Source organism: Camelus dromedarius, chromosome 15, assembly GCF_036321535.1.
Source record: "Camelus dromedarius isolate mCamDro1 chromosome 15, mCamDro1.pat, whole genome shotgun sequence".
In the NCBI taxonomy this organism is placed as follows: Eukaryota; Metazoa; Chordata; class Mammalia; order Artiodactyla; family Camelidae; genus Camelus; species Camelus dromedarius.
The window spans coordinates 53,238,243-53,266,227 of NC_087450.1; the positions used below are offsets into that span (position 1 = coordinate 53,238,243).

General features: G+C 43.3%; 1 protein-coding gene across 6 annotated transcripts in view; it reads left to right on the top strand.

The window, feature by feature from the left end:
- The window catches only part of CYRIA (CYFIP related Rac1 interactor A), a 96,708-nt gene extending 69,486 nt beyond the window's left edge, over nt 1–27,222 (top strand). For 4 of the 6 annotated variants that reach the window (XM_031466606.2, XM_031466605.2, XM_064494719.1 and 1 more), the window contains 10 exons: nt 46–125; nt 12,084–12,205; nt 13,436–13,541; nt 15,389–15,525; nt 15,993–16,070; nt 16,238–16,354; nt 16,445–16,524; nt 18,022–18,148; nt 21,780–21,850; nt 23,901–27,222. In XM_031466606.2, the coding sequence (XP_031322466.1) occupies nt 56–125; nt 12,084–12,205; nt 13,436–13,541; nt 15,389–15,525; nt 15,993–16,070; nt 16,238–16,354; nt 16,445–16,524; nt 18,022–18,148; nt 21,780–21,850; nt 23,901–23,964 (972 nt within the window). In that variant the 5' untranslated portion in view covers nt 46–55 and the 3' untranslated portion in view covers nt 23,965–27,222. Of the gene's footprint in view, nt 1–45; nt 126–12,077; nt 12,206–13,183; nt 13,542–15,388; nt 15,526–15,992; nt 16,071–16,237; nt 16,355–16,444; nt 16,525–18,021; nt 18,149–21,779; nt 21,851–23,900 lie in introns of those variants that run through there. The other 2 variants (XR_010384269.1, XM_064494721.1) reach the window with 2 other exon arrangements.
- Nucleotides 27,223–27,985: the final 763 nt, after the last annotated feature.

The window sequence follows — 27,985 nt, forward strand, 5'->3', positions numbered from 1 at the left end:
TCTTTAAACTGCTAATTGTATTTGGTTTTGTGTTGCCTCTCCTAGGTTTGCTGGGATGGGAAACCTGCTTAAAGTCCTTACCCGGGAAATTGAAAACTACCCACATTTTTTCCTGGATTTTGAAAGTAAGTGTCCCAAATTAAAAGACTGAAATGATGAAAATAACTTGTGGATAGTGGAGTTATAAAGACTGTGTGTGATACTTAAACCACATCTAAATGTCACTCTGCATTTCTTTCTGGGTCTTCAGAGATTAATTCCTTCCTTCCTTTTCATTTATATTTTTAAAGACCTCCAAAGAACATCTTTTTAACATGCCTATGATTTTCTTTGATTTTTGGAAGAAGTCAGTTATTGTAGCCTTAGCATAAATCATCATCGTGTATTTTCTTAATAATTTTCATGAATTACTATGTCATATTCTAAAGGAAAATGGTATACATAGTAATTTGCACAGATTAACATAGAACAAATATCACTAGACGTGAAAGAAAAAGTGATAGATACCAGAAATGACACTTACAGATTATTTATTCTTTAGTCATCTCTATCTGTTCTTTATATATTATTTGATAATACAAAACTGTTTCAGGATTTTGAGATATACTGCTTTCATCTGAAAGGTTATGTTTCTTTTATCAAAAACTTTAAATATTTTTTCTAAGGTAGAATGGCCTATGAATCATGACTGAATAAGTAGAGAGATTCTCATCTTGTTATTTTTTTGATTGAATATATTTACAAATGAGTGACAAACTCATATTTAATCAACTAAGCTCATGATTCTACATTGACTCTTGGGTTCTCCTCTTTTTGAATTTCAGTTCCAATACCAAGCACAGATAAATGTACTATGTCCCAGTAGTCACAATCTGTTGCAAACTGTAATCTGCTTTAAACTTGAATATTTCAAGTATTTGATTTATATTAAAAATAAATTAGACCTTCTTTACATGTAGACCAAAACTTCTAACAGAGATTTTCTAAGTAAATGCTAGAAGACCCTTCCAAGATACAGCAGACCAAAAGGTGAAAGTTCGCTAGATGTATCATTTTTAGAATCAATGATATATCTAAAATACTTATGTGAAAAGGAAAGTGTCCCCAAAGCTCATGCATTCTGAAAAAAATTTTTACTCTAGATTATATTTAATGAAAGAGATCTCATTTCTGATTTAACTCGTTTTGCTGTTTTTGTTCTTGTTATTTGGCTGGGTTTGGCTGGGTTTGACTGGGTGTGGTTGGTTTTGGTTGAGCTTGGCTGGGTTTGGCTGGGTATGGTTGGGTTTGGTCGGGCTTGACTGGGTTTGGCTGGGTTTGGTTGGGCTTGGTTGGGCGTGGCTGGGTATGGTTGGGTTTGGTTGGGCTCCGTTGGGCGTGGCTGGGTTTGGTGGGGTTTGGCTAGGCCTGATTGGGTTTGGTAAGGATACAACGGGGAGTTCAAGAGCCAGATTGATCTGATACTTCAAAAAGAATGGGCTTTTTTAACTGACCTAACCTTTGCTACTCCTCTACAAAACACATATCTTTGTTGGTTTTGTTTTTAAAAGAAAGATTTATTAATACCTTTAAAGAATTATTATGAAATAAATTACCCATTATTCCAACATCCTAATTTTACTACTTGCCTTTTTAGTTGGTTCTTTCCGTTTCTTAACATACGCACTTCACACTGTTTCATTCAACATCCACAAAGCCCAAAATGGTTGTCTTCACTCATTGCTTTGGCAACATACAAACACCTAGAAGAGTTACATGCCTTTCCTTTTTTGGAAACTCTGAATTCTCCACATACCTATGTGTGCTTCTCACAATGCCTACCGGAATTCACTGGCCCCATTTGCCTACCTAGCTGTTCTTGAATTTTGGCTTTCCATGCCTCCGTGAAGAATAGTGTTGAGTTCTTTGTCAAGTCTAATTTTAAAGTCTTTTAAAGTGATAAAAATAAAATCTGCAAGGATTTAAAGCAGTAGTTTTCAACTGGTGTTCTCTGGAGCATCAGAGTTCGGAGGTGACATCTCAGGGGAACCCCTGCCCCCCTACTGTAGCAGTGGGGCCTTTCTTTCTCTCTCTGAGAACCCGAGGATCTGATCTGCTCAGTCTTGTACTTTGGACATTTTCTTAATATCTTATTTAAAGAAAGGTCACAGTGGCCAAAGAGAACATTTAAAAATCTTAAATTTTGATGATGGCTTATGGTACCAAAACTCCATTTGTAGATATACTATAATTTCCTCAAGAGGGGGAAGTGTGGACTGGATTCCCGTGTCTGGTGGTTCATTACTAGGATCATAACTATAGTATTTAAGGAAAATATAAAACTATACATTTATAGAAATGTATAAAATCCTATTTATTTCCCCCTCAATCCCAAGGAAAAGATTAACATTATTTCACTGAGACTGAGAAGATAAATTACTGGACTAAAGTCACACAGGGAATGCTGGGGGACTCAGATGGGAACACAGATGTCTTTGGTTTTCCTCCTTTCTCTGCTTTGCTTCCTTTAAGTCTTATCAAATGGCAGCTTCCTAGAAGTACGACTCTCTTCCTGATTAGAGAGAGAAGTCTTAATCATCTACAAACTAGGACATGTCATGAAAAACAATTTTTTTTTTTTAATTTGGTTTCTTAATCCTGCAAATCCTACGTCCCTGGGCTGGAAGGGTGGGGAAGACCTGCTGTGGTTATGATTTTCCCTTGAGTCTGTAGGTTTCTGCTCAGTACAGTAACAGTATGTCAAGTATGGTTCTGAGCATCCATGTGAACCAGGTGGCATCCAGGAGACAGAACTAAACAAGAGGAAGCATTGCCCAGTGAGGCCCCAGGCTGGTGTGGAGGATGATGTAGGACACAGTTCAGGACAAAATAAAATAAGGGGCTTAAGAGAGGCATGGCGTGGCCCACTAGCAGAGGGAGAAAGCATGCATCTAATTTTAGGAAATAGATGACTGTAGACGGAATTAGAGCAGTCTTCTTGCAAAGGCGGCGTCTGAAATGGACTTTAAACAATGAGGTTTTTTTTTTTTTCTACAGACATAGAAGTTTTCCAAAGAGAATAATTGAAATCCCTGAGGGGAAACTGAACAGGCCAGAGCTGAGCAGATGGGAATTCAGGTGTGCTTATGCTTAAGGGGAGGCTGAGTAGTTAGAGGATCCGAGGGAGAGGCTGCATGGAAGAGGAAGCAGGACATCTTATTGATGGCAGGGCCTGGGCCCCATTTGGTTTGGTGACAGAGCTCAGCCTGTACTGAGCGCGGCGCTCAGGGCACTGAATGAGCCCGAGTAACAGGTGCTGACCATGTGAAGGAACAGAATAGATCAGGCTAGATCAGGCAGCCAGGAGAGCACAGACATTCAAGAAGGAGAGAGGGTAAATGGATTCAAATGCTCAAAGTGGTCAAGAAGGATGAGGCTTGAAAAGGGGATGACGAGTTGGGCAGTTAGCTGCCCAGCAGATTCAGGATTTCTTGCTTTGAGTACAGAGGCTGGATTGCAAAGAGTTAAGGAGTGAGCAGTGGAGGGCGGGGGGAAGGCTGAGGAGCATGTAACAATAGCTTAAATGCATGTGGCACCTCTACTTTGAGTGTTGAATATTCTTTTTGAAGTCAGTGATGGAATATAATTGAACTGGGTCAAATAGATATAATTAAGCTGGGTCAGAATATAATAGAAAATTAGACACATCTGTCGTTAGGTTTTCCAGTTGTGTAGATCTGATTTAATTTGTTTGACCTTTGCAGTGAGTTCTGCAGTTTATGCTCACATTTCTACTCAGTCGCTTAACATCTTTCTTTATTGTTGTTTTTTTCATCCCACCACTTCTTTTCTTTCCATGAGCAGAAGTTTTAAATTTTGATGAAGTGTGATTTATCATTTTTTTCCCTTTTATAGTAAGTGTCTGCTCTACCTATTTTAAGAAGTCACAGCCTGTTCCACAGTCATAGAGAGATTCCATGCTTCCTCAGGAAAGCTTTAGAATTTTAAGCTTTACATTTAGATCAATGATCAATCCTGAGCTAATTTTTGTACGTGTTGTGAGAGAGATGCTGGGCTTATTTCTTTTTTTGTGTGTGTGATATGAAATTATTCCAGCACAAGTGGATTGCTTTAATGCCCTTATCATAAATCGGTTAACTGTATTATGTGTGGGCGTAGTTCCGAGCCTTTCACATTTCACCAATTAATACCAAAACGTAACAACTCATAAGTCTTAAAGTCAGGAAGAATAAGTCTTTCAACCTTGTTCTTTCTCAAGATGTTTTGACTATTCTAGCTTTATTTTTCGAAATAATTTTGTCTTTTATCATCAGCTTTTAATGTCTACCAAAAATTCTTGCTGAGATATTGACTATAATTACATAAAATCTATAGCTCAGTTTGGAGAGAATTGGCATTGGGCAATATTGATTCTTCTCACCTATGAATGTGGTCCATCTTTCCATTTGTTTAGATATTCTTTAATTGCACTCAGCAATGTTACAGTTTTTAGAGGTCCTGAATATTTTTTTTTGTTAAATATACCCTTAAGCATGTCATATTTTGACCAAACATAACAGCTTTCTTGTGCTTAGTGTTTGCAGTGGTGTATGTTGCGCCATCCTATCTTCCTTTTTTATGGTGTGTTTCTTGTAAACAGCACGTAGCTGGCCTGAGCTTTTTCATCCAAGCTGACAATATCTACCTTTTAACTGGCATGTTTAGTCCATCTATGTTTAATTATTGTAGATACATTTAATTAATGCTTGTCTTTGAGTGTACCTTGGTGTTGATCTCCATTTTCTATATCTGCTTTTTGTTTCTCTCTCAACCTTTTCCTGCCTTTTGAATAAATCAAATAATTTTTAGTACTCTCTTTTGCCTTTTCTGCTGGTTTTTAAAATTATGCTTCTTGGTGCTTCCTTTGGAGATGACAATAGACATCTTTAACTTACTGCCATCTGCCTTCAAAATGTATTCTTTACTTCATGAAGCATTTAAGAAACTTATCGCAGGACACTTCCAATCACTACCCTTCCACCCTTTGTGCCCTTGTTCTGTGTTTTGTTTCTATGTATGTACATATGCTATCAACTCCTCATTGCAGTATCTTTTTTCAACTTTAAACTCTCAATCGTCTTTTAGATGTGTGTGTTTGTATTTATAATCTTAATAGATCTTTTATATTTACTGACATAGTTTGTCTTTCCAGTGTTCTCCATTCCTTTTAACATATTAGCCTAAAGAACTTCCCTGCGGTAAGGATGTGGGTGGCACCTTAGGCTTTTGTTATGTGTGTCTTACTCAGTTTCTGGCATAGACCTGGGCATGAAATATATAAGCTTAGGAACTTCGATCTCTTTATTGATGCTAATTCAGTAACTATCTGCAGAGCGTCTCCTGCATCCTGGCATCAGGCAGGAATAGCAGAAGTAGGGGTGGGGTCTTGGTGGGGCAGGGAAGCATGGAGGGATGATATAGGGCACATAAATATAGGAACATCAGAAGAAGATGACCTCTTTTTCAAGGAGTAACTTGATTGGGAAGATCAGATGCAAACACTTTGAAGAGACAATAGTACAGGTAGCAGAGAAGAAGTCTATAATATTAGAACAGAGAGCAAGTGTTAGGCTAGCCAAAAGAAGTACAAGTTCTAGGGTGGGCTGAAGACATGTGTCTTAGAACATAGCAACTGAAAAGAAAAAAGATTTTCTTATAAGAAAAACCCACCCTTATGGGCGTAATAGGAATGCCAAAAGTAATAGTGGTGATTGATGGGAAAGGAAGGGGGAGGTGTTAAGAGGGAAATTCTAAAGCCTTCAAACCATTGTCCTCTCAGAAAGGCTCTGAGTGTTTTGATCTGTTAGGACCACAGTCTCCTACTCCTTAAAACAAAGAGGGGCTGCTATCAGATTAGGCGATCTGGGATTTCTTTATTGACCCAGGCTACTTCTTGCTGCTAGTGATCTCCTCTTTCATCTCTCCTTCTCTGGTACCCTCACATCTGCTAGGGTAGTTCGCAGAGGGCTAGATAATCTTGGGAGGGGAAAGAGGAAAAAATAGGGGATGTTTTTGGTCACTTTACAGATGAAACAAAAAACAGACAAAAAGCAAAGGAACCAAGCAGACCTGGGAAGCAATTTGTTTACACCAACGCAAGGATCCATTCACAAAGATTCTTTAAATTGCTAGCACTTTTGCTTTTCAAGTGCTTTTCATCTGTCAGCATCCTCATTACAGACTGTAGACCCCGCAGGACCATAACAGGGAGGAGACAGGGCTCTTATTCGCTTCCCTCCCTTTACTAAGAATTAGTATGAGGCCCAGAGAGATTAATTGGCTTGCCTTGAGGTCTCATATTCAGTAAGTGATAAAACTGGTCATAGAACCTGCGTCTCCAAAACTGCATCCTTGGAGTCCTCCTTCCCCCTGTGACGTCACAGGGGTCCCACTGCCCGTGAGTGAAATAAACGAGGCTCGAAGTATCTCGGCGCTCCCTGCTCTTTGCCATTCCTCATCTGATTGTTCCACTGGGAAAGGGGTCTGGCATAGGAGGACTAATGTTCCTGTACAAATAAATATGTCAGCCCAGTCACACTTACACTTTCCAATGGGCCTTTGCAATTTTATGTTGTTTCTGTGAGCAGAGAGTATTCTGTTATAAATCATTATCACTTTACATCCCCAATTGTTAATAGTAGATAGTTATTTATGTTTCTCAGTTTATCCTGAAGGGGAGAGGGGTAGAGAAGTGAGGAAGTGGGTGGGGGAAAAAGAAAGCTATGGGTTTAATTTATGGCTTTGGCGAGTCCTTCCTGCTGGAGCTTTTCTCCAGTGTTTGTGCGGCGGCCAGTGGGATGTGGAGACAGGGATATTGATGAAATGCCAGGGCTTCCTTCAAAGCCAAAGACATCTCCAAATAAATTGTGTCTTCTACTCACATTATCTTCAGTTAATTTGTTTGATTCTCTGTCGGCTTTTCCACACGGTCCTGAATAGGTTGTTATGGGAAGGTAGGTGTGTTCCTGGTGCTTGTGAAGACGGAGTGTGTCCTTGGCTGATTTACAGAGATAAGGACGCTTTGATTTGACAGCCCTGGGGTCTGTTCATCAAAGATGTTCCTTCCTAACAAACAAAGCCCGCGGCCACCTTCCTCCCAATCCCCGCAGTGGAATGCCAAGCATTCTGCTTTCAGTAAATATCCTAGTCCTCCACCGGGAAACCTCTGCCTGACCTCGGTGCTCCAAAATGCTGACAGTTCGTATCCACCGTCACCAGCAAATTGAGCCAAAGGAGGATAAACAGACTCCCTGTAAACCAAACGAATACTGTTTAACTCTCTTAATTGATAAGATGGTATTTTTCCATTAAAAATTCTAAGCACTTGGAATTCAGCAAGTTCTTGGCAATAAATATATGTGCTCAAGGTCACGATGCACATGATACATTTTCATACTTTCCACAATAGCAAGTCCAGAATAGGGGTTTAAATCATCACCCGGGGAAAGGCCTGGATAGGCTTGCTCAGGCCTCCAAGAAGTGTTGGTTTCTGAAATTGCCTGTGTAAATCACAGGGGGGTTTAACAGCTTCATTGTGAGACAGGAGCAGCCCACCTTTCCGTAACCGCTCTCCTCAATTTCGATGAAATAACTGGTGATGATTAGAAATTTAGAATGTGAATCTTAGAAGAAACCTCACCAATGAATTCACGGGCTGCAACTGGAAATAAAGACCCATCTCCATCATTAATATTATCGGCGTGCCTTTCTGTGTGTGTGTGTGTGTGTGTGTGTGTGTGTGTGTGTGTGTGTACCTTTGACGAAATGTCTTTGTGTTAAAAATAGGAAAACAAAACCCGTAATTCAGAGTTCATGTCCTCTCAGCAAATGCTCCAGGAGGGTGCCGATAGGTTAAGTATAGTCACCTTCTCAATCACTAATTCTTCAAGGTCTTTTTGCAAGATGTCTCTTCTTGACATCTGAAGACACAGTACATTTCAAGCCTTGGTGGCCGGCTGAGTCTGAATTTGGAGAATGCCAAAAGTGTAGACCCCAAAGCCTCTCAAGGGACTGTTCCCAGAAAGCAAAATCATAACAGCCTTAGAACTGGGACAGCAAACATCAAATGCAGTTTCTCACTCATCTAATATTCTAGCAGCGTGCTAACCACACCGAGGGGACACGGAGGGCGTAGATAAATGAAGGACAATTTAAAAACACAAGCGCTAATGGAAATGTGAATAGCCAACCTGACTGCAGGTAGACGTGTATTATCTTCATGGTAACGGTGAGACATATAACTGTATAAAAGCCATTTGGGGAGAAGAGACAGGGGAGCGGACCTAGAAGTAATAGGATCTTCCAACACCCACGGTCTCCACCACCTGGTCAGTTTCCTCGTTTATTTATTGAGTCCTGACTTGTAAGTGTCTCCAATTGGTAAGGGATATGGGAGCCCTGAGGACAAGAACACAGACCCTGTCTGCAGAGATCTCAGAATTCAAAGACAAGCAGAAAAACCACCACAGAACAACATGAGAAGTATATTTAAAATATTTGTTTCAACTGTGCAGCACGTTTTTCTACTGGTATCTACTACGTGCCAGCCTAGGTCCTGGAGATTTAATGTCACATGAAACAAATGAGTCAATGGACCAGATTCTCATTAATTAGCCCTAACTGTCTAATGATTTAGCTGGGGGATCAAAGTGGGATGAATCGTGAACTTAGGGATATGAGCCAATACCAGCGTCCCTTGGGGTTACACAGTCCTTTTCCCATTTGAAAAAAGGCACAGACAGACCAGAGATTCTCCTGGTTGCCACGCTCCACCTTGGAAGTTGATGCTGCTCGTGTTTTGCGTCCTCTGGGAGTCTGACACTGCCTGGCCCAGAAGGCAGGGCCTGTGCTGCCGGCACCAGGGCGTAATTATTAGCTGGAAGGAAAGATGACTTCAGTTCCATGACAGAGGAAGGAGGAAAACACAACGGTGGTCAATAAGCCTAACAAATTATGGAAGAAAATGAGCCAACACATTTCTAAGTCCGAATGAAAGAAGGAAAGCTGGCTTGGATTTCTCTCACCGCCCCCCAACCCCGCCCCTGCCAAATGGGGCCACATGAGAAACATTTCTAATAGGACACTAGGATATCTGCCAAAAGAAACGTTTTCCCAGGGACGGAGGGTGGGGACTGAGGGTCCTGTGTCGCAGATCACGCTGGCTGGCAGGAGAGAGTTACTGCAGGACAGAAGGGACTCGCGCTGCCACCTCTGGGAGAGAAGTGATCTCACCCTCCACGTTACTCATCCAGCCCTTTGTGGTCACACGGACGACGTCGGGGTGGATTTACATTCGAGAGTGTCACTTTGCCCAGGATGGGGAGAGAAACTTGCCTGTCTGTGGCCAGCACCACCTTTAGGCCACCCCACCGGAAACTGTCTTACATTTGACGCACTTAAGAAAGGCCTCTATTTTCAAAGATTGAGTTTGAATTCTTTTTCCTTTTGTGTTTAAGTAATCATCAAAATAATTTTTTGTGTGTTTTGTTTTTTTTTTAGCACGCTTCTTCTAGACCGCTTAGCTTTTTTTTTTTTAACATTTTTATTGATTTATAATCATTTTACAATGTTGTATCAAATTCCAGTGTAGAGCACAATTTTTCAGTTATACATGAACATACATATATTCATTGTCACATTTTTTTCTCTGTGAGTTACCACAAGATCTTGTATATATTTCCCTGTGCTGTACAGTATAATCTCATTTATCTATTCTACAATTTTGAAATCCCAGTCTAGGACCTCTTAGCTTTAATTCTGTTTGGTGGAAAACTTACCCAACTGATGACTTGCTAAGCTGGAGCCTTGAGACAGCCAAGATTAGGAGGCTTGTTTTTCTGGTCTCCAAGTGCCTTCTTCTTTGCATACCGCTCTGTAATTACACTCAAATGGACTTACCCCTCAGAATCTCGGTCACACAATCTGTTTTTCTCTTCCTTCTCCTCAAATATGTCTCTCTCTAGGAAACTGTCCTCATGTTCAGTCTGAGAGTTTTTGATACATTTGTCCAAAGCGGAAAGGATTTGAGTCAAGAGTGTTTGATTTTTTTAATTTGCTTTCTAGGATCTTTGCATGTTTGTCACAGGGCCTCTTCCCTGACTTTCTTCTTCCTTGGAAGTTGCCAGTGTTACCCTAAAATTCTGTTCCATGGAAATCCTTTCCTCAGTTACAGGCTTCCTGGCGTGTGGGTTTTAGGTGTATGTGTAAGACGCCATCTTGCTTTGAGAAAGGTCAGGGACAGTGGGAAAAGATGAAATATAAAGTATATTGTGACTCACATTGTACCTGAGAAAACTTACCAAGTTTGGGGGAAACAGGGGCAGGGTAGCAGAGGATAAAGGAGGAACACTTTTTTCTTTTTCTCCTTCTGCTTCTCAGGCTAGATCTTTGTTCTCACCTGGCCGGTCTCTTTCCTCGTCCAGGCCCAGCCGTGCTCTCCCCAGCTGCCCGGCCTTCCCCACGTTCCTCCTGGCTGCACTCTCTTCCACCCTCCAGCCGGCCAGCTCTCAAGTCCCGGCCCTGACATTAAGCAGTTTCCACTTCTCCGAGACCGCACTCGTCTTTCCCTTCTCCCACCCCGGTGCACATTTACCTTAGTCCCTCCTCAGCCACTCGTTGAAATCCATCTCATTCCCAAAAGAAACAGTCTGCAGAGTTTCTGGATAATCTCTGAGGGCCTATTATTTCTTTTCTTCTAAAGAGAACGAGCACACACTGATGAATTTTACCCTTCATTTCCCAAGCACCTCTACCAATTTCTTAGGTCTTAGTGGGACCTGGAAAGTGAAACGGTCTGAAAATCTCTGGGGGCATCACTTCTCAAGGGTCTGGCCTTGCGTTAGGGTAGGTCCAGCAGATGGCTGCTGAAGCAGAAGCACCCACAACCAGCCCGACCCCTGCTCTGATCCTCAGCCTTTCTGAAGACCCAGTCAGCGTGGCCAATGTCTCGCTTAGATGGCACCTGTTTGGTGAATGCTGTATTGTCCAGTCCCCACCAAGATGAGTCAAAACTGGGGTTTGATCTGGGGAGTGTTACACCAGGTGTAACTCCATCCTGCCGCTTGGTAATGAGGTCTGCTGAGAGAATTCAGCACCTTAGGACTTGGGTTTTTGAAAACAGATTTTTAAGAGATGGCATCTCTCCCCTTTCTTTAGTGCCTTTGTTTTTTAGGTGGAGATTCATTTTCTTACTACAGGCAGGAAACATATTTATTTGATAGGTATTGTGAGATAAATAAAACCCAATCTTTACCACCTTTCAACTTCCACCCACCAGCCCCCACAAAATACTCCTGCAGACAAGAACACACATTGGCTCCAGATACAGAATCAAGTAGAATGTGCTGAGGAGCTATGGGGATGTTTCTGTGGCTGTTAGAATGTTCTTCATCATTTAAGCTTGAATGTGTTACTTCTTTTTTGTAGATAGCATTTATGGTTCAGACCAAGGATGCACAGTACGGATGTCCTTAAAATGAACTGCTTGTACTTCTTGAGCTCACATTCAAAGAGAAATCCCAAAGCTTTCTACATAATCATTGTGTTCTAGAAACAGACATCTCTGCCGTGGCTCTGAAGGATTATCTGATATTTTAAGCCTTTTTAATATGGAAATATAAGGGGGGCTATCTTTTCATCTGTACTCAGATTCACAGATTTTCAATTATAACAGAAATATTCAATAGTTTCTCTTAAAAGCGGACCCCAAAAGATAATGTTCACTCTTTCCATCACCCAGGGTACCACTCAGCACATTGTAGATGTACAAAAAAAAGTGTCCTGCACAAATAAATGAAAGAGTGCCACCGACGATTCCAACACGCTGTGCTGGAAGTGTGTGAAATATTGATGACCACTTAGAACTGAGTAATGGGCAGAAGGTGTGTTAGTTTTCCCTTCTTTGCACCTTATTACGTTAAAGGGCAAACACCAAACCTGTAGGAGTAAAGCAGAATTCTCCAGCAGGTTGAGCTGGGCGCTTCACTTCTTCCCAGGCTGTTGATAAACACGAGCCCTCTGTGTCTTTTGGTTTCCCATCTGTTTAGATGCCCAGCCCACAGAAGGAGAGAGGGAAATATGGAACCAGATCAGCGCTGTCCTCCAGGATTCCGAGAGCATCCTCGCAGACCTGCAGGCTTACAAGGGAGCAGGACCGGAGATCCGAGACGTATGCCAATAATAAAACTGAGCTGACAACACCCCTGGTGGAGAAGGGAAACCCACGCATGTACACACACAGCAAAATTAAGTACTAGCCTTAGTATTTCCTAGCGTACGAGGAAGAACAAGGAGGGTAATGTGTCCTTAAAAGATGTATGAATGGTCCCTTTTATACTACTGCGTCAATCTGAGCACACAGTGCTGTAAACTGTGTAGAGTGTTAACCATTCTCTTCTCTGACATAAATTCGATGTTGCAGGACTCACATTTAAACCATAATTTGTCCATATGTTACATTTCATATAAGGGAAATGTACATATAAAAATCTCTGAACAACCGTTGAAATATGAGTCCTGAGGTCTGGGCTTACATGAACTTTTCAGTATTTTACAATAATTTGGGCAGGTTCCACCAGTATCACCAACCTTAAATGACCTCACTTTAAGTAGCCTGCAGGTCTGTCATCTTGAAATGACGTATGACATTAAAAAAAATTAATGCACACACACAAAAAACAACTAAAACAAAAAAAGAAAATTGTCGGTGTGGCTTTTGAGACTTCATGATTCCTTAAAGGCAAGAAACTTCACACTCCTTTTGTTTGAAATAATTAGTTTTATGGACATATCAGCACACACACACACACACACACATCCTCATGCCACGCCCACCATTCTCTGAGGAATAAAAAAAAAAAAACAAACACCACTAGCATCATAATCTTCAAAGTGCTGAAACCCAGACAAAACAGCACTTCTAAGAAAGTTAACAGCCAATTAGAGGCTGGTTTTCTACTTAGGGGTCACCATTTAATTCAGGTAATTTAGGTCCTAGCACAGACCAGCAGAATATCATGCACATTATAGAGAAAGGAAGAATCTGCACTTCATAATGAGCACGAGTTCTCCTGCAGAAGAATCAAATGGGGATGGAGGAAGACTGAATTGCTTCCAATTAGACGTGCATTTTTATTTTGCATTGAAGATAAGAGAAACAAGTAAGATGACACAGTATCTAATCGCAGAGCCATTTGCATTATGCTCAAGTGCTAAAATCACCGGTTTAACTGAGCATCTTGGAGGACACTCCGATGAACTGATGTCAATTTGAGAAGTGCACATTGTCAGCGAACATCGGGAAGTACATTTTTTAGCTAGAATTCTCTCTCAATCTGAAGTCATTTTGATGCGGACCCTGTTGCTTATTAAAAACAGACAACTCTGTCATGTTTTGCAGGCCATTCAAAATCCCAACGACATTCAGCTTCAGGAAAAAGCTTGGAATGCAGTGTGTCCTTTGGTCGTGAGGCTAAAGAGATTTTATGAGTTTTCCATAAGGCTAGGTGAGTACGTGTTTATGGTTTTCATGTCCCATGTATGAAGCTCTCTTGTGGCATTTGAGAAAGTAACAGAAAAAACTCAGCGTGTTGGAAACTGTCCCACATCCATCGCTGTGCGTTCTCAGAAGCCATTCGTGTACAGCACCTGCCACGACCATTTCTTTCAATCCACCTCAGAGTTTCTCCCTCGGTGTTTATTGACACATTTAGTGTCTCTGCCAAGGGACATCCCTGTGGTTTTGTTCTCAGCTAAGTCTGACTCTTAACAGTTCTCCTGTGTCTGATCACATTTCTGAAGGGCAGAAAAGTTGGAAAATGCAGGTTATCTGCTAACCCAAAAAGAACTTGATTGTCTTGAACCATGCATAAAAATTGATATAGTAAAATACAAGAAAAACAAACATAACCTGTTCTTAAACTTAAAAAAAATCTATCAGTAGAGGATGGCTTTGCAGAAGCAAAACTAAAATCAAGTCTGACTGGCAGCGGGCTCAAGTGTGACCACCCGTATGATATAACCACTCCCCTGACAGCAAAGCCACGCGAGGTTCCCTTATCAACGTAATATACCCAGAATGAGGAAGGGGGTGGTCATGCTTTACTCAGCTTTTGCCATACATGAATGCACATTTGAAGAGTTAAACAGAGAAGCTGAAATACTCTGGCGGAATAATAGCCATGATCTTGAGAGAAAGTGGAGCTAAGATTCAGAGGGAGCAGTTGAATGAACTTGAACCAGTTTTTAAAGAAGAAAGAGCTTCCAAAGACTCTCAGGTTGAAGAGGCATCGACTTCTCTGTCTTCTCAAAGTGTGTGCCTAGACCCAATGAACTGAAATCCTAAGGAAGCAATTTCCAGCTCAGCAGACAGAAAAAGATCCAGCGATCAGAGCGGGCCAAGGTCAAACTAGCTGCTTCAGAAAACAGTGTGTTCCCATCGATAGAAGAGGCTAGTGAGGCCCTTTATAAAGAAACTGTAAGAGAATTTAGGGACAATAGAGCTGGTGCTGGCAAACTTTTCTGTAAAGAGCCAGGTAATAAATATTTTAGGCTTACGGGCCTTCCTGTCTTTGTTGCAGCCGCTCGACTCTGTCATTACAACACAAAAGTAGCCACAGTCCGTTCCTGAGGGAATGACAATAAAGCATGGCTCTGTTTTAGTAAAACTTTATTTGCAAAAATTGGCTGTGGGCCAGATTTGGCCCGTGGGCCCTGGTTTGCCTACAGCTGCTCTAGAGGACTGGTGAAATGACCCGGAGCTGTTAGAAATATATTGGAGGAAAAACTGGAAGAAAGGTGTAGAAACAGACAAGTGGGAGTAATGAGAGTGTTTCCAGGATAGTAGTGGGGGTAGGTGTGGCGGGGGTTTGTAGAAAAGTACTCCTGGGCTTCCGTGAGGGTGTAGGGACAGAGCCCAGCTGGACAGGATGGGAAGGCTCTTCCTGCAAAGCGAGTCATTTAACCCATGCGTTCGGGCCGCCTCATCTCATCCCGGATCATAAGTGGCTCTCCACGTGATCCCAAAACACCAATTTGTGGTTTCCTGACCGTGTTAGGAATTGGGACTACAGGACGTGCGAGGCTCCAGCTGAGCTTTAGGAGATGTTTACAAAACTGTGTGGCCCGGGAGTCTTCTGCAGTGGGGGCGGCCTGCTCAGGCGTGGCGGCGGGGCGGGGGTTCCCTTTCGTCCTCATCCGCACACAGCAACTGGCACCCGGTGCTGGGGAGATATGGGAGAGGAAGGACTCTAGCAGGGTATCTCTCAGAATGTCCACGGAGGCCGCAAATGGTGTTTTTTTGAAGGATCTCTGTGGGCCACCTCAAATATGCATTTATCCCTTTGACTTTCAGAAAAAGCCCTTCAGAGTTTATTGGAATCTCTGACCTGCCCGCCCTACACGCCAACCCAGCACCTGGAGCGGGAGCAGGCCCTGGCCAAGGAGTTTGCAGAAATTCTGCATTTTACCCTACGGTTCGATGAGCTGAAGGTGAGGCCACGTGTGCTTTGACGGTTTTAACAGATGCGGACAGAGTGCCTCCTCCGTGTGCAGATGCTCTGCGGTGCCGTGGGGTGAGGGCAGGAGAGATGAGTGAGACGTGGCTCCTTCCTGAGGGAGATGTCTGATGTCATGAGGATTTGCACTCCTTGTGGTCAAAGTGGTGCTTTGTACGTGGAAATTCAAAATCTGCCAAACGCAACAAGAGAAAACATTTCAAGCGTCTGTTCCTCTTTGGGAACAAGTGCACCTGCTCGGAAATCTAGCCAAGGGTAAAAACAGGGCATGTTTTTAAATAATGAAGCTCTGGGTATTTATTTTTAACCAGAAGTTGCTTTGACTCTTGTGTAACAAAGAGGAGTCCTGGTGTGTGTGCAAAATCTAGTGTCTGGGTTCCGGATGCGTCTCCCCCGTCTGATGCTGAGAGATGACCTGCTTTCCTCCCTTCTGAATTTCAGATGAGGAATCCGGCTATTCAGAATGACTTCAGCTACTACAGAAGGACCATAAGTCGCAATCGTATCAACAACATGCATGTGAGTCCCTGGATCTCCTTGGTCCTCAGGCCCATCCTCTGTGTCTCTTGATTCCTGCATCAGAAGGGGCACAGGGAGGAGACAGACTCCTTGATGAATTCAGTTTCCAGAGGACACCATTTTAGGATCTTGACCATCTCTTTATCTTCTTGTCTTCTTTTCATCAGCTAGACATTGAGAATGAAGTCAATAATGAGATGGCCAATCGAATGTCCCTCTTCTATGCAGAAGCCACGCCGATGCTGAAAACCCTCAGCAACGCCACCATGCACTTTGTCTCCGAAGTAAGTTAAGCTGAACAGTGGGGGGCCTTTTTCCTAACTGCACTTGAAAGCTGCTCACAGGCCTAACACCTGTTTGTGTCTCCTGTTTAGAACAAAACCCTGCCAATAGAGAACACCACAGACTGCCTCAGTACCATGACGAGCGTTTGCAAAGTCATGCTGGAAACTCCGTAAGTGAAATCAGAGGGGCATTCACAATGGGGAGCTCCCCTGTCTCTGGGATGATGGTGATGACGGGACTAACACTTGAGTCCACACATGAACATTTTCTTCTCTGTTGACTGAATTCATTTCATAAAGAACTCTGGGTGAGCCGTGTAGTTATCCGCATGTCAGAGCTGAAGAAGATGAGGCTCAGATTAGTGAACCGACTTCTTCCTGAAGATTGCATAGCTTGTTAATGTGTCTTTTTTAAAAAAATTGAAGTACAGTCAGTTACAATGTGTCAGTTTCTGGTGTACAGCATAGTGTCCCAGTCATGCATATTGAATAGCTTGTTAGATGGCAGAGTCAAAACTCAGATCAAAGATGCAGCAGTTGTAAATAAGAATCAAGTGGAGGTTCGGGTTGAGTGACTGGGTATTATTATAGATATATTGGAGCAAAGATTTGAGAGAAGATTTAGAGCCAAGAGTAGCAGTGGTAAGACTGTTGCAAGAATAATAATGAAGATCGATCTCTCTCTCTCTCTTTTGGGTGCAATGATTTCTTTGTACATAAATTAGTTGCTAGATTTAAAAAATGGTTGAGGTTGTTGGGGATGAATTAGTATAGTGAGTCAGTATAGGGAGAAATCTGCACACAAAAGTCAGGGTTCCACTTGTTCCACGGATGTCTGCAGCCTGTTCGGTGCCCGTAGACACGTGGTCTGACCTGCCTGGGCCTCGGTTTCCTCCTCTGATGAAGTTCCCATGACACCATCTGTGATGCAGCATGTTTGGAAAGGCCAGAGGCATCAAAAGTGCCTCATAAAATGCCTCCTAAAGTGCCTCAGTTCAAATATAAGATGAGATGGTGTTAATTTCAACTATTTCCCTTATATCAAAGTTAAGATTTACTCCAAAACAGAAATAGTAATCATCATTGTGGGGCCAATTCATAATGAAGTAGAGGTTAAGAAAGCCCCTAGAACTGGCCTGAATTATCAGAATCATCGGCGACCCTGTCAAGGTAAGTGAACAAAAGTTAGACCCCGCAGATACCCGCAGCCCAGTGAATTTTAGGTATCTTTGCCCACTAATTCCATCTGCAGCCTGGATCTTAACAAAGAAAGTTACCCTGACTGGAGACCCGGGAGCTGCTCTATAGAATTGAGCTAGATTCTTTTTCTCCATAATGAAGCCATTACTCTCTATAATCTAAGACAGCCAGAGAGACCTGCTATAAAATATTCAAGATTGATGGGCGGGGGAGTCACGTTCAGGATGAGCTGGCTCGCTGAAGGACAGAAGAGAAGAGAATTTACTGCCGTCTCATTTTCCCTGATCTCACACTGGTTGGGACAGATTCAGGGGGAATTTAAGAGCATATTCACCTGGTTGTTGCAGGCCTGGGATGGTTCTCAGGAGAGGATCGGAGGAGTGTCAAGTAGCCAGATGTGGAGTCAGGGAGGAGTGTGCTGCGCCACGGAAGTGACGCCGGCCGGTGCCATCTCTCCTCTCTTGCAGGGAGTACAGGAGCAGGTTCACCAGCGAAGAGACGCTGATGTTCTGCATGCGGGTGATGGTGGGGGTCATCATCCTGTACGACCACGTCCACCCCGTGGGAGCTTTCTGCAAGACCTCCAAGATCGATGTAAGAATAGCTGCGAAATGTGCTTTCCCAGCAAGAGCTCATGAATGTCGCCACATAAACCTTGCTCCTCTCTCTCTCTCTCTCTCCCCATCACTCTCTGAGTGAGCTCTCTGAGACACAAGCCCCGTCATGGCAGCTCTCCTTGTAGGAAGAAGTCCAGGCTTTTTCATGTGCTTCTAACAAAACATCCCACCTCACAAGCACAGCAGGAAGGTAGAGGTGCTGAGCCCTCAGCTTGTAGAGGAGCCCAGCAGGGGAACAGTCAGCCGCTCGCTGCCCGTGCAACGTACCCAGAGTGCTGTTGAAATCTGTGGTTTTATATGTTGTATGTGTCTCAATGTGAAAAGCATTGGGAGATACTGGATTACAAGACATTGTGGTCAAATCCCGAACAGCGTTCCAACTTCCTCTCCCATCGCCCCTGCAGGTTGCTCCAACCCATTCCAAATGCCTTTTCTTGTCCTGGGGCTTGAGCCCTTTCCCCTGCCAGGAGTACCCTGCCTCTTCTCTGCTGGGTGGGTTCCTTTAAGACACTCCCCAATGTCGCCTCTTCTCAGAGCACATCCCCTGTGCCCTGCATGGGTCAGAGTCTTCCTTCTGCTCTGGCCCCAGGCACCTGCCATTTTGGATTTTCTGACTCCCTCACAGACTCTGAGTTTGTTGACAAGGGCAGAGACCAGGATCTATACCCCAATGTCTGCTCCTTTGCCTGGCAGTGTCCTTAGCACGTAGAGCATGGCACTCAGTAGATGCTCCCCACAGCTGTTGCTGAATGAATGAATATGACTGGAAAACAAATGATTCTGGTGTGCTGGTGATTTCCTGTTGATGGCGGGATAAAGCAGTCCTCGTCTCGTCCCAGCGTTGGCCTGCCACAGTACCCAGGAGTGTATGCCATTGATTTAAAGCTTTTTCAGTACAGAATAGGATGTCTCGGTACTAACCTACTCTGACGCGGCTAAGTTCGGGTGACACACTGTATGCTCATTTATCCGCACAGAACCGCATCTCCGATGCTCTAGTTCTGCGCAGACAGAAGGCCCATGTGCTCAGCGGGGCCATAAGTCTGATGAAAGCAAGAAAATGTATCAGTGAATAATGCAACTTGGATTACTCATTTTGAGGTCCTGGTTCCCTGGCTCATCAAAAGTTCTTCATAGAGGCATCATTATTTTTAATGTAATTACTTCTGTTTGCCAAGAAAATAAATATTTAGTATAAAGGTTTGGAGAAAATACAGGAAATCAAAATACAGAAAATTAAGTGTATCCATGGTGACCTCACCATGGATAGATGACCACTGTCATTATGTCAGCATCTAGAAGTCCCTTCTTGTTACATAGGTGTTTGTGCCGGTGTGTGTATGCACTTAACAAATTAGCACCCTGTTCTAATTGCAATTTTAAAACATATTTAATTTGCATAATGGTCTATTATGGAAGTTTTTTCCTACCAATCAATATTTTTACTGTATTCTTTGTGAGGCTTAAACATTTTTATGCTATAGATTGGGAATAAATAGCTCTATTAATAACCCATGAATATCATCTGAATGTAGACCTAATTTATTACCTGGCACTCCACAGGACATTCTCATTTACCACAGCCATTCGTTAGCTTGTCATAGAGTCAGTAATTAAAAATATACTGCGTACAAGTATGTCTTAGCCCTAACCTTTAAAAAGCTAGTCCTTGCTTGTCATTTGCAGTCTTTCTGCTGAGGCCCTAAGCATTATATCATATTAGATCTAACCGTACTCAGTCTTGATGAAGTCTGTTTGTTCACGCAGGTCTCACTAAGAAAGATTTGTTTATCTCAAAGTTTGTACGTATCTAAGAAGGTTTCGGGTCTACCAGGCACAATGGTCTGATGGACCATTTTCTTTGAGGACATAAAGGGGCTTCTTCCAGGAACCAGTCTGCTTCTAAGCCAGGAGTCACGTGCACTTGGTTTATAAATCCTTAGGGTATCAGCTATGGAAAAAAAACCAAATATTTATCTGTGAGGTCCTGAAACAGGTACTGTTACCTGCACTGTCAGAGAACGTGTTCAGGAGTGCACGATGGAGGTGCGGGAGCTCCAGAAACCAGGCTGAGGGAGAAGCTCTGTGTAGAGGCAGGGACAGCGGGTGATGTTCGAGGTGGACCTTGAAGAAGGGGTAGGATTTTACCGCATGGGCAGAGACGAGGAAGAGTACCGCAGGCAGGTGGGGGTTGGTGGGGTGAGGGCAGGTATCATCAGAGCAAAGTCGTGGAAGCCCAGAGGGATCCGTGTCATTTAGAGAACCGATGCTAGTCGTGGGTGCCAGGAAAACAGGCTGGAGTGACATGGCATTTGCAACTGATTTCCTTAAAATTGTATCAAATGGTCCACTGCAGAATTACTCCTTAACCCCTGTCCCCAGCCCAAACCTCACCCAGAATTCCAGACGCCACCTCCTAATGAACCAGGTACCTCTCTTCTCCCACTAGACCATGCGCTCTTTTGGGAGAGGGACCAGATCTCCTCATCCTGAGCTTGATCCCGTCCTGCACCCATGGCAGGCATCTCTGATTAACTACGACATTCCTTTTTTGATGAGCCTAGACCTGCCCCTAGATGATTCTCAGCCCTGTGCTTCTGGCCGCTTCCATCAATCTAACAGGGCTTTTCGGGACTTCAGGAAAAAAATGTCCACATACCAGAAGTATACCCAGAGAAAATCTTTATAAATGATCATTATAAAAGAGACCCTTAGTACAGTATTCTTGAATCAGTGCGTGAACATCTGAGCTTCAAGTGAGCGAGTGTATTCTTCTCAGAAAGATTTTTCTTTTGCAAAAATAAAAATAATAATTCCAGAATGTGCATAATATAATGTGATCTGTATAAATTTAGTTTTCACGAATTTCCCAAATTACGAATAAATTATATCACATGGGCACAGAAAGCTAAGAAAATGTGCCTAGGTTCATGAAGATACTAAACAAGGAAGGATGGGTGAAACCCAGGCATCCTGTCTCTACGTGGTTCGCATTCCTAACCACTGTCCTTTACCGGCCCTCTGCTGGCCTAATGAGGGAGACAGCTTCGTCTGGGAACAAAACCTTAAGGTTCTCTGAGAAATGCCAGCATACTACTGGGAATACAAAGAGGTGCTGGTTACTTCTACCTGGTTAAGGTAATGAGGTCAGAAGAGGCTTCCTGGGGTTGGTGATCTTCAGCTGAGTCCTAAAAAATTGTTAAAGGTTTGCCAGTCAAACAGCTGAAGGAGGAAGAGCATTCTGGGCAGAGGGATGGCTTAAAATGAGCAGGTTTGCAATTCATCCAGTGATTCTCAACTGAGCACAGGCTGGAGGAAGAGCTCTGCCCTTGGCTCTGGAGTCCCAGACAAGAAGATCAAAGCCCCAAGTCTTTGTCCCCAAATGCCAGACACATACAATGTTCAATGGCAGTATAATATGAAAACTGACACAGAACCTTCTAGAAGCCCAGAGAAGCAACTCACTGGCCCTAGGAGGTAGGAAGGTCTGTGGGTCATTTCTGTGTTTGATTTCCATGGGCAGAAATAATGTGATATTATTATGGACAGATATTATGATGGACAGAATTACTAGGGTATTAACAAAATGTTGTGCTTTTTCCTCCTAGATGAAAGGCTGCATCAAGGTTTTGAAGGAACAGGCCCCGGACAGTGTGGAGGGGCTACTGAACGCCCTCAGGTGAGCCTCAGCCCTGCAGGGCAGCCAACCCCTCAGATCCATTGCAAATTCAGATGCTGTTGGGATCCGAGGGCCAGAACACCAGGCTTAACCCCTTACATCTGTTAACACATTTAATCTTCCCAGCACCCTATTGAGGTCAGCACCATTTTTATCATCCCCTTTTTACAGATGGAAGAAACCAAAATTTAGAGAAGTTAACTAACTTGCCAAAAGTCTCACAGCAGATGGCTGAGCTAGGACCTAAACCCAGGTCTGGGTGGCCCTGCAGGTCGAGGGCCTAACTCCCGGCCACACTGCTTTGTGGTTAGTGAGGACCTGTCAGAAGCAGAAGCTCCCCGGGTCTCACTTCCCCCTGCACCCGTGGTTCCCAGACCAGCTGTACGTGAGAATTATGTGGGCAGCTTTTGAAAGCACTCATGCTCAGGGCCAACCCAGACCAAATGAATTCGAATCTCTGAGGTAGGGACTCAGGCATCCATTTCGTGCTTGTGTGTTTGTTCTGAAGGTCCCTGGGCGATTCATATGCGCAGCTGCCAGAACTGGAACCCTGCTCTCCACCGTCTGGATGTCCCTGTATTTGGCCAGTGCCCCTCACTGCTAATAAGTAATGCCCCAGCACCTGCTCTCTTCCCCAGGACACGTGGTTAATCCACTTCAGGGGGGATTCTTGCTTTTTAGCTGTGACACATCTACAGGAGCTTGTTGACTCGTGCCAATCTGGATTGCAGTCTGGAAAGTTTACAGTCCCTGCTGTCCTACCCATCTTCAATTTCCCTCCATTCTGCTCCACACTGTGCATGTAGTAAATGTAGTAAGTGTGAGTGGAACGGAGCACTAACCCCCCATGTGTGTGTATTTCATTTCCCATCATGCCGTCCCGTTTAGTTATCACAAGCCAGAGTGCTGAGATCTATTTTCCCATTCAGTGAAGGAAGAAACTGAGGCACCCATGAAATGAATAAAGAAAGCACTGAGGTTGATCCTGTTTGTGGAGGTGCTAAGTCCTCACTCTTCAGAACAGATGTGGTATTCATCCGAGAGCCTTCCAGATTCTGCGGGTGAACCAAGGTTTTCTCCCTTGGAGCCCATTTCACGGAAGGCTGGCTTTCCATGCTCAGTAAGAAGACTTTGGCGTCTGATTTTTTTTTTTTTTTAACTTTCCAGCTTCATTCAGTCAAGCAAGGCTTCGAACACAGGGCACTGTGATGGGCTATGCGTTCCATCTGAGTCTTGGCCTTTTGTGTCTCTCGGGAGGCCTAGTTATGAAGGAATAGAGCCAGACCTGAATCCAAATCAGAAATCACAAATTGTTTACAACTCATGCATTGTCATATTTGTCATCTGGAATGGGTCATTCAGTGTCTCTGAATCTCAGTTTTCTCATCTGTAAAATGGAGGCAGTAACCTGTCCTGCAAAGAGTTAGTGTGAGTGAAATAAAAACTTCCACGGAGGGCCTCGGACAAGGTCAAGATTTTATGACAAGCTAATTCTCCTTTCCTTCCTTTTCACAAACTATTTGACACCAGTTCATGTGAGGATACAAATTACACTGCTTTTTCCTTATGTGGACCTGCCTTTGCGCCCCCTTGTGGTGGCAGTGAGGACGAGCATCCCCATCAAAGTAGAAAACCATAAATTTTTTAAGTGTTGGGTAATGTGTTATATGCAAATCCATATTTTAACACCCAGCAGGGGTAGCCGACACGGCCAAGATCCTGCACTGAAGCCCGTGCAGTCTACTCCCCGGGACAGTGAGATTGCTTGTATCTCTTTGCATGATTATTTGATTAGATAGAAGATCTACTTGTCTAATAACCACAATATAAAATTCCTTCGGAAGGAAGGATCAGATATTAAACCTGAGAGTGCTCTGGGCGCAGTCTGGGCAGTGAAGTGTCGCTCTTCATCTAAAAGACCAAGGCCGAGTTTGGTTTCTAAATATCAGTTGTGTCTCCCAATGTAAAGATAGGCTGGTGAGTCATTATCGTTGAAGCTTTCTCAGAGCGTGGTTTGCACACTGACCCCCATCATTTTCTCTCCATCCAGGTTCACTACAAAACACTTGAATGATGAATCGACTTCCAAACAGATTCGAGCAATGCTGCAGTAAAGCTTTGCTCAGAGAAGAGGATCTTTGTACTGACCTCAGAAGATGTATATGTTTACATAATTTAATACAGATTGATGTTAATACTCGTGTATTTACATAACCGTTTCCTTCTTGTCACTGAAATATATGGACCTTAATCTGTATCCTGACTGACTCAACCCAGCAGAGCATAAATTGACTGGCGAGCCTTACCTTTGATGTCGAAAACAAAGTCCCCTTCTCCGAAGGCAAAATTTGGAGACGCTGATCTTTGCTACTGGATTTCTTTACACCTGTAACAATCAGAAATCCCTAATAGTTTGCGGTCGGGTTTTAATTCTAGATGTGTAACCTCACCGGGAGGTATAGCTATAGAAAGACAAAATATTTGATTTCCTGTGTCAGCTCAGCTACAGGAAACACAGCTGTTATCCTGACAGGGAGAGAGAAGGATCCAAGGAAAGAAAAATGCACGTGGAGACCCCAATCCATGAGTTTGGAATTCAGCACGCCCCCTCTCTTTCCTCAGACCGCACAGCACACGTGCAACTTTTCTGTTTGCACGTAAGTTTACTTACCAGCATCTTCTCTTTCTGCTTCGATTTCTACCCTCTAGCGCTCCCTTTCAGCTTCTCAAGAGGAAAATCAGCTGTGTTTGAATCAGCGCGTGGGAAGGAAGCGAGACTAGATGATGTGCTGCTGTGGCTGGGCTGGCGACGGGGCTTGTCTTGGAAGTGGGGGACAGGTGGGGAGGAGGGGCACCGAGGCATCAGGACATCATCTCTCTGCTTCACGCCTCTGTCTGCAGGGTCAGGGAGACGGAGCGCTGGCTCAGATTGCGGGTGAGTTTGCTGACATTCCATGTGTCTGTGGAGCGCTGGGCACACAGCCACTCCTAACAGGAGCCCTGTCCTCTGCGGACCATTCGTGTGTCAGCAGAGGTCTAGACACTTATTTAGTTACCAGAAAACTGGAGGAATTTACAGGAGATAGTTTTGTTTTCTGGTTACCTGATACTTAAAAGACAGCCCCTCCACGACCCAACTGCCAGCTTGTCTCAATGTATAATCTCTGGTCTGACTGCCCGGGTTTAGTCCTAGCCCTACTGATTCACAGAGTGATCTTGGGAAATTCACTTATGCTCTCTGTGTCTCACTTGCCTCCTCTATAAAATGGGCAAATAAAACAGATAATCTCCAATAGCCCTACAAGGCTGTGAGCCAGTAAACAGACTGACTCTCACATCCTTCCTTAGTAAGCAGAATCCAGTAAGCGTCACCCCAACTTGTCCTGATGGTTAACAATGCGACAAGGGCCATTCTGTCTGCAGAGCAGAGCTCAGAATGGCATCTTGGAGATCTTCTAGTCTGATCTCCAGTGGAGAAGTGAGACAGAGGATGAAGTCAAACAGGATCACCCACATGTAGGACTAGAACCCAGGATGCCTCATTCCTGATTCTGCCCTTTTTCTTTCACCACGTGGCCTATGCATACATACTATGGGATGGTACTGGACACTTTTAAATAAACCCTCAGCCTGGCCTATCTGATCACTTGCCTATTTCTGATGGAAGGAGTTGCCCAGGGGAATGATAATTACAGAAGTTGGGGCTGCGTCCATCAGGGTTTGGCATCATTCACAAGGTCCCAGAGAATAAGCTGTCAACCTTTGCTTTCTGGACTTTAGTGGCCAGCTGGCATTCCTTGGGGTCCTCCAAGAAAAAAAGAGACATACTCTGGTTTATTTTTAGCAAAGAAATCCAGTCAAGTGGCAGAAAAGATTCCCTGGTCTGTATCTAAATGTCAGTCAACAAGAAGAGGAAAGGCCCTTTTCCTTGGAGCTTTTCAAGCTGAACAAGGACAGCTGCTTGGATGAGGGCTCTCTCATCAGAACGGAAATGTACTAGATCGCTTTCAAGACCTTTTCAAACCCAGGGATTCTAAAACCCTGGAGGAAGCCAGAGAGTAGGATAACCCTGGGTAAACAAATTCATTAAATATTCAGCTCAAGAAACGTTCTTCTGTTTGGCAGCCACATGTTATCTTTGGGCAGCAACTGTCAAGACGAGAAATAGAGAGGCATTCACCATGCGTCATCACTGGGGCTTCTTTCCTCCTTTATCAGGGAAGGAGATTAAGTCTTGGAGAGAGGAGAGGACTTGCAGAGTGAACAGTTGAGCACATTTATGACTTTCAATTAGACTTTCTATCAAATAGGACCAAACATACGGGAGGGGCTGCCGGCCTGCCCCAATTCAGTCAGGCCACCTTGTTTCAAAGCCAGGATTCATCAGCACCTGGATTCTCAAAAGCCCAGGGCCTGAGCTGTTGCCTCTGATGAGCAGGAGGACAGGTTAACTGAGTGTCTGTGATCACTAGCAGGTGATGGGCCTTGGGTCCACTCCAGAGCTGCGGTGGGAGACAAACCCTTTTAACAGACTGTCCTCCAGGCAATGGACGTCCTTAGACAATGACATTTCTTTGTGCTGCATGCACATGTCCAAGGCCCGTGGGTGGTTTAGGGGAGAGCGCTAGCCACGGTATCCATGTAATGTTAACTATATTTCATATTTGATGTCTCATAGTTTTCAAATTAAAGTGTTTTCCATTACTCATATTTATTTTGGGGCAAGCGACAAGGTGAAAATTCTATTTCTCAGATGCACTGCTAGTTTGACATTATAACTTTGTTCTCGGAAACCTTTTATGTGCCACTAAGAATTAGTTGAAAAAAATGGCAATGAATGTTTTGAATTACGGTGACCCATTGGGGCTGGAGTATTAATTAAAAACCAGAAGGAAAGTCACCAGATACTGTCCTTTAACTATCAGTTCAGATCATGCTTCATCAATGTTTGCTACTAGTCATCAACATTGTATCAAGATGTTAATGGTAACTGAGGTTTTTTTTAATACATCATCACATTTAAGTAACAGTAATTTCATGCTTCCTCAAAAGGCAAATGAAGCCTGCTCAATCTTGGGATCTAATTGTGCCGTAGAAGTCGGAGGCTGCTCATTCAATCTTGTATTCTAGACTGCTACAGATTTTTCTAGATGTTGATAACGAAGCTTGGAATTTCATCTTAAAGAAACAAAGACTTTGGAACCCAGTTTCCCCACTACATCTATAAAGGCTGTTGCATACACGAAGCTGTTTTAAAGTTGTCAGATGTTGTTTGCTGAAGTCACTGTAATTTTTTTGCCTGCTTTGCCTCTTTTTGTACAGAAGTTTTGAGTGTGAAATGAAAATTAAAGTTTGGTACATATATTTAAAAATACATTTCTTTTATATGATGTTCAAGGCTAAGTGGGTAATAAGCATGTGAACATAGATATTTGCTAAACACTTGCTCTGAGGACCTGGAAATCACAACAAATGCCTTTCACCTCTCTAAGCCTCGGTCTCTTCATACACAGCATGAAATACCCAAAATGAACTATTCTTGGTACCAGGTATATCTTACTCATTTCAGGAAAGACCCTCATTATTTTAAAAAGGCATAAAATACACAGAGACATGACTCATATCTAGAGATACATGAGACCTGCTTGTTCAAGGATGCTAAGAAACTCTATTAAAGGCTCTATTTTTTTTTCTCAAGTCCTTTATGGATTTGGTAAAATTAGCAAATAACCTATTCCATAAAAGCACATTTTTTCAGGCATCTGAAGCTCTAAAGCAATTATCTTAACTATTGAACATTGAAACTGTTCTAGAGCATTACTTTTAATTCCTGAACCTTTGAAGCTGATCACCTGAGACCTAACTGTGTGTGCTCCCCATGGATCAAAGTCCCCAAGAGAGATCGTCCATGGCGCCATATACAAAAGACAAAGGGAAATGAATAGGAATGGGAAATTTACTGTAAATGGACACATGGACAAATTATAAATGGACAAAAACTAGAAAGAGAGAAAGGGAAGGGGTCTTTGAAAGAGAGAGAGGAGAAGAAAGGGACCCTAATTAAATGAGTGTTGAGAGTCAAAAGACACGGGAAAAAATGAGTAAGTAGAAGTGTGACTATCAAGAGGAACACAG